At 37.9% G+C, this 7,186-nt stretch overlaps 2 protein-coding genes and 1 non-coding gene across 3 annotated transcripts; 1 reads left to right on the top strand and 2 right to left on the bottom strand.

Annotated features, from left to right (window-relative positions):
- Positions 1–951: 951 nt before the first annotated feature.
- LOC130990710 (uncharacterized) lies at positions 952–1,740 on the bottom strand. The gene has a single exon (XM_057914939.1). The coding sequence runs from the start codon at positions 1,738–1,740 to the stop codon at positions 952–954; it is 789 nt and encodes a 262-aa protein (XP_057770922.1).
- A 938-nt stretch (positions 1,741–2,678) lies between these two features.
- On the bottom strand, positions 2,679–2,786 carry LOC130991095 (U6 spliceosomal RNA). The gene has a single exon (XR_009091058.1). It is a non-coding gene; the product is annotated as a U6 spliceosomal RNA (small nuclear RNA).
- A 2,829-nt stretch (positions 2,787–5,615) lies between these two features.
- Positions 5,616–6,800, top strand: LOC130990709 (uncharacterized). Its single transcript, XM_057914938.1, has one exon. The coding sequence runs from the start codon at positions 5,616–5,618 to the stop codon at positions 6,798–6,800; it is 1,185 nt and encodes a 394-aa protein (XP_057770921.1).
- The last annotated feature ends 386 nt before the right edge of the window (positions 6,801–7,186 follow it).

Genomic DNA, 7,186 nt, shown 5'->3' with positions numbered 1-7,186 from the left:
ACCATGGAATAATATGAAATATAGGATTCCAATGGTTGGTATTTATGGGGAATGAATGGACGTGAATGAAATAAAATTAACACAATAATAATAATAATAATAATAATAATAATAATAATAATAATAATAATAATAATAATAATAATAATAATAATAATAATAATAATAACAACAACAAAGTATTAATTATTACTTTCATTTATTGTTATTATTAATTATTAATTATTATTATTATTATTAATTATTTATTATCATTATTATTAAAATAGAGGTTTATTAAAAAAGAATAAGAAAAAACAACCCTTGAAGGCACAAAGATGCAGACTAAGGGTGCAAATCTCGAAAAGAGATGAAAAAACTAAGGAACTAAAAACAACTAATATCGAAACACAGGATAATCATCCATTTCATCCAACCAACGCCCATGGACAACATTATTCATTGCAATCATATTAGGCCTATTGGAAAGGTCAACCACAAACTCCTTCGGCTTGTAACCCATTTCCTCCGCATTCTTAAGGCGATTTTTAATACATCCATCCGGAAGTGTGTGTACAGGCGCTCTTCCCTTTCCCGAGCCCTTTGGACGGCCACGTCCATGCTTCTGCTCCGAGAGCAGTTGCATCCCCTGATTAACCTGCTTCTCTAACTGAATTATACGATTCGCAATGTCCTTCGAAGTGGGATTGGACTGCTTATCTCCCTCAACCTCCTTAATCGGAGAAATATCTGCCCCAACAACCGATTGCTGGTCCACCACCGCTCATCCAATCTCTCTGGGAACTGAGGAAACAGTCCCTCGAATATCATCGTGCATCACCATTCCCATGTTGGTATCACTATCCACAATAATCGTCTCCTCCTCCTCCTCAGAGCTATACTTACTAAGAGGCTTGTCATAAACTGAATGTTGTACCGGCTTCGTGGCAACCTCCAATAAATCCGGTCCTGTCATCGTAGCCACATCCTTCCCATGCAACAAAATCGATTCATCAATAGCAAGTACATCGAATCTATTTCCCTTAGCTGCTGCTTCGTCAAAGGGGCAGCCTGCTGCTGCCCAAACTCTGGCTGCGCCGGCTTCCAAGCTAATTGTTGTTGAACATTTATGTTTGCAGCCTGCTCATTCGAGTTAATCGCCGCCTGCCAATGCGGCCCATTGTGAACTTGCGTAATCTTACCCTTGTCATTCACAGTGTCATTCTGTTCTCCCATCCCCCCAAACTTTGACTTGCGGCACCTATCGGGGGAGTGTCCCGTAATCTTGCAACGACCACAATATAGAGGGAGATTTTCGAAAACAAACTCAATCTGAAAAGAAAAATCCTCCATATCAATAAGAAGAGTATTAAGAAGAGGGAGAGACATATCTATTTCAACAAGAATACGGGCGAATTGTCCAAAATCTCTCCCTGCCGAAGCACCATCGATCTTTAGAGGATGGCCCAAGTAACGTCCAATTCCAGAGATAACTTGTGAATTCCAGTACTCGATAGGAAGATAATGAATTCGAACCCAAACATTACCCAAGGGTGAGTTTTCCTTGAACGGATCAAAGTTGCGAGCCCACTCCCAGAGCCGAAGAAGACCCTTTGAAAGTTCCCAGATCACCTTCTTCTTGGATGTAGCTTTATTGGTCGCCGTAGTAAAATAGAGCGTGTAAAATCCCTTTCCCAACGGAATCAGTTGCCAGTCTGAATTTATACCCCAAATCTGTTGAAGCTCCGACTTCAACTCCATAGTTGAACGTGGCTTATCGCCTTTTCCCAACAGAAGTCGTCTTGTTAGTGCATGCTCAAAAGCTTGGACCTCCTTTATTTATAAAGCCTTAGGAATTTTGAGAGAGAATTGATCTCCGTCCTTCGTTGGACGCAAATCATGAAAAACACGAACAACTAAATCTTGTCGTTTAACAGGTCGCTTAACAGTAGCACTAGCATAAGAAATCCTAGCGTTACCAGCCACGCTAGGATTTACAGAATTCTTCTCAATGGCATTGCAATCGGTACCACTAGGATTTGCAGCCGAGATCTTCCCAGCGGCAGCCTGGGCCTCAGCAGTCTCCACCGCGCTGTTACTTGAAGCGCCATGAATAACTGTGGCAGATAGAGACCGAGCGGAAGAAGTTCTAGGTTGAGGGTGTTCAAAATTCGCAGAAACATATGGGAGATTTAGGACTCCCTTATCGCGAGTTTCGGCCGGCAAGGTGGCCTGGGCAGCCGCATGAGTCGTCGTCGCGTTAAAGTTTGAGGGAGAAGTTCTTGATTGAGGTTGTTGAAAATTCGCAGAGACAGGAGAGAGATTGAGAGCTCCCTTATCACGAGTTCCGACCGGCGAGGTAGCCATTGGACGGCAGGAGACTGCAGCACGAGGTTCACATCCGGAGGCGGCTAGGGCAAAAAATGAGAGAGAGAGAGAGAGAGAGAGAGAGAAAGAGAGAGAGGCGTCTTCATCTTTTCCATCAAAAAATTGTCATTTTAAGGGTCTTAGAGGTTTCGAATGCGCGACCTCCATTACATGTGAATGACACTTTGCCACCTTGCCCGGCAGTGGCAGCCGCTTCTAGTTTTTTTTTTTTTGACTTGGGGGAGTTGGGGAGGGGGAGCAGTGGGGTTTGAACACGAGACCTCACTGTTCACAGACTGGAGGTCGCACCGCTTGGTGTCCCATTGGGGACTAAAAATTTGGACCATTTCTCGATTTATGTATATCATCCTTGTGCATGGGCCATGCTAATCTTCTCTGTTTCGTTCCAATTTTATCGGATTGTTTTACTATTAATAAAATTAATTATTTTATTATTTTTACTAATATTGTTCATTTACTGTTGTTATTATTAAAATTGTTTTATTATTTTTACAATTATTATTATTTATTATATTAATAATATTAAATTATTTTGCTATTATTTATTATTATTATTACTATTACTATTAATATTATTTATTTATTATTATTATTTTTATTATATTATATTATTATTAAAATTATTTTATTATTTTTAAAATTATTATTTATTATATTAAATAATATTAAATTATTTTACTATTATTATTTTTTATTATTATTATTTAATTTAAAAAATAAACTTTTATTATAAAGTAATCTCATATCCGTGGGAATACATAATACCATGGGAGATGGGAGGAATGACTAATTCCATATGCATGGGAATAGACATTCCATCGGGAATGACGATTCCTATTACAAAAATCGTACCAGCCGTAGGATTGGGAATGGACACATAAATCACCATTCCATTCCCATTTCATTCCTGCATACCAGCCATGTCCTCATTGTTTTACTAAATTAACTTTATTTAATGTTTCACTTAAATGTAAAAATGATGTGTAAACATAATAAATAAGAGTATAAAAAATAAAAACACAATTTAAAAGTTGATTAATAAAGAAGATTAAATGCATCTATATATAATACTGCATCCGTCCATGAAATAAACTCCCAGTTGGGGTTCAGTACGGATACTAAGGAAGCTGAAAAAAGTGGTGTAAAGGTGATGTAAAAGACTAAAAGGGTAGTGTTTATGTATTGTGATTACTTTTACTAATCTTTCACTAGCTATTTAATAATAATACTACTACTACTATTACTACTAATAATAACAACAACAACAACAACAACAACAACAATAATAATAATAGTAACAACGACGTAACAACAACAACAACAACAACAACAATGATGATGATGATGATGATGATGATGATAGGCCCTTATAGCGTTTGACTCCGCTTACTCACTGTGTGTGCAATTTAGCCCCTAAAGTACCAAAAATCGAACATTTAAATGTTCGATTTTTGGTACTTTAGGGGCTAAATTGCACACACAGTGAGTAAGCGGAGTCAAACGCTATAAAGGCCTCTCCTAAAAGGGCACCTTAACAACAACAACAACAACAACAACAACAACAACAACAACAACAACAACAACAATAATAATAATAATAATAATAATAATAATAATAATAATAATAATAATAATAATAATAATAACAACAACAAGAAAAACAATAACAATAAGAATAATAACAATAACAATAACAATAACAACAACAACAACAACAACAACAACAACAACAACAACAACAACAACAACAACAACAACAACAACAATAATAATAATGATTGGGCGTATTTATACGCATTTATTTGGGGGATTTCGGTATGTTTTCTGTGTTTAATTCGTATTAAATATCATCTTTAGGATATGATTCTGGTCTTATATGAATTTTGATGGTATTTGATAGGTTTTGGAGAAAATGATTGATTTTGAGAGGAGTTTTGAAGTCGTAAGCTGTGAAGAACGAAAGCTGTCGCGTTGTGTACTGGACGGTGTGCCCATTCTGCCTAGACGTGGTCTGAATCCAAGGAATTATGATTGAAGGAAAAATTTGTTGAAGAAGTGGCAGATTAGTTTTGAATTAATGGGCTGGGGTTATTTTTCTTTTTACGTTGACTTTTGTTGGTTTATTTTGAATTGGGCTTTATTTGTCCAAAGCCTCATGCGCCACTTTTAGTTTTTAATAGTAGAATTAGGTTTATTTCCTTAGTTACATATATATTGGGAGTCAGCATTTTTTTAGATACATCATCATATAGCAGCCGCAACTTTTGGAGAATACTGGACGCATACCTTGGAGCAATTCAAGTTTCTTTTATTTTCTTTCATCATTCTTTGCAATTTATTTATTTATTTCTTGTGTTATTTAATTATGTTTTCTAGCTAAATTCGTTTATTCCGGCAACGATTAGGGAAGCACTAGCAAAATTATTCTGTGAGATCTAATTGTTCTTATATTTACTTTATGCTTGCATCTGCGATTCTCCATGTTTAATGATATTAATTATTTTAATCCATTAGATGGTTGCAAATATTTATTGGGTTAGAATTAATTATATAGCCAATTGAACCGGCCATCCGTAATTGTGGTTTAAGTTTGATTAGTGGTAAATTGACACATCAGGGTCAAGGGAAAAGCAGTCTTAATTCAATAATCCTGCGTCAGAGTTTATTGGTTTTGAATCGGGTTTCTCTAGATATTAATGATGTCGGCTCATTAAACCTATAGAGCGTCTCTTACGGTTGTCAGTCGATTAGGGTAGTAATTAGTGAAGCGTCTTCCTGGTTACCGAATAATTAAGGAGAAATAAGATCACGTCAGAAGCGTCTTCGGTGGTTATAACTGGTTTGTTTGCATGATTTAAAGTTATTTTTGCATCGATGATCGGAATAATTAAGCTAGGGTGGACTTAATTCATTGCTGGAATTCTTTTATTAATTGTTGGAATTTTTATTCATCATTTAGCTATTGGAAAAATTGATTTAATTAGATTTTATTTATTTAATTTTAAGTTTAGTATTTTCTATATGTTCTTCTCAAATTTTCGTGGGTTACTTGCAGGCTTTAATTAGAGAAAATTCTCGCCAGTCCCTTGGGAGACGATCTTGCTTACTGCTGTCTGCGCAGTATGGGCATACCGGCTGACTGCCTGATATTTTTGGTGTAAAACGACGCATCAAATTTTGGCGCCGTTGCCGGGGATCGGTTTTAAACAGGATTTTACTAATTTCAGTCTGTCTTTTATTTTTAGTTTATGCCCCGTTCTTCTCGTATAGGCATATTAGTTTTTGATCCAGAAATCGAGAGGACCGCACGAAAGTTGAAGAAGCAAGCTAAGGAGTGGAAAAAGAGATCCAATTCTGCTCCATCAAGTCTTGAGGAACAACCAGAAATTGAAGTTCCAATGGATGACCGTGATGAGGACGATAGAGAGATCGTGGATCCTCGCCAGGAGAGACCTCAACTGATCAGAGAGTTAGGCCGTCATAGAAACAATCGCCCTTTGTGCATTTCCCTTCCTGCCATTAATGGCAACGCTGAAATACGGCCTGGTTTCATTCAAGTGCTACCCAAGTTCGGTGATTTACCTGGAGAGAGTGCACACAAGCATCTGGCTGAATTTGATCTAGTTTGCTCAACTCTACGCCCTCATGGTTTTACTGAAAATAATTTGAGGCTATTGACTTTTTCTCATACTTTGCAGGGTAGAGCGAGAGATTGGCTTTTTGATCTTCCTCCTGGTTCGATTAGAACTTGGGGAGATTTAGAAGAACAATTTTTGCGAAAATTATTTCCTGAATCCAGAGCTGCAAATTTGAGAATGGCCATTAGCAGCATTAAACAGAAGAAGGCGGAGAGTCTAGCCAATTATTGGGAGAGATTTCAACAGTTGTGTCGCAAGTGTCCTGATCATGGATTTTCTGACTACCAATTGCTTACTAACTATTTTTATCGTGGTATGTCTTCTTTTGATAGGAAAATTGTTGACGCTGCTTGTGGTGGAAGCTTGACCAATAAAACTTTGGACGAAGCAAAGCAACTCATCATTGACATGGTTTCAAATGGCCAACAATATGAGGATGAGGATGATGATCGAAACAGACCAGTGCAGAAAGTAGAAGATTCCAGCATGAACGAGAAAATTGATGCTCTCACCTCTTTAGTTAGAGGACTTGCTGTCTCTAAAACTCAACATGTTCAATGTGGAATTTGCTTTGAAAATAATCATCATACTGATGCCTGTCCATCTTTGCAGGATAATAATACTGAGCAAGCGTGCATGGGATCCGCTGATGAGCAAGAGATGAACGCACAAAGGCCAAGGCGAAACGACCCTTTTTCCAACACCTACAATCCAGGGTGGAGAAACCATCCTAATTTTAGGTGGAGACAGCAGGAACCAGGGATGTACGCGCCAAATCTACCGCAGGCTGGATAGTATGCCCATACCGCACGACCTGCACCGAGTTCTGCACCCAATATGAACGATATCATGAAGAGCCTCGCCCAGAGCAGTGAAATTGTGAAGAATTTGGTGCAAATTCAGCAGGCATTCCTGCATGAAACTCAGGCAGCATTGAGTAGTATGGGCACACAAATCACGCAGTTAGCCACTCAGGTGAACAAGCTGCAGGCGAATCAAGGCCGACTTCCTTCTGTCACAGAGATGAATCCCAAGGAAAATGCAAGTGCAGTAACTACAAGAAGTGGGAGAATTCTAGTTGAGCCACAGCTTAAGCAGCAGGATAAAGAATAAAAGCCCGATGAAGCCAAGGACGATGCAATTAGTGAGGAGTCACCAGAATCCACCAAGCCTAGTTCTTC

The sequence above is a fragment of the Salvia miltiorrhiza genome, chromosome 6, assembly GCF_028751815.1.
Source record: "Salvia miltiorrhiza cultivar Shanhuang (shh) chromosome 6, IMPLAD_Smil_shh, whole genome shotgun sequence".
Classification (NCBI taxonomy): Eukaryota; Viridiplantae; Streptophyta; class Magnoliopsida; order Lamiales; family Lamiaceae; genus Salvia; species Salvia miltiorrhiza.
The sequence above is the reverse complement of the archived record's forward strand: the minus strand, read 5'-3'. Positions and strand labels throughout refer to the sequence as shown.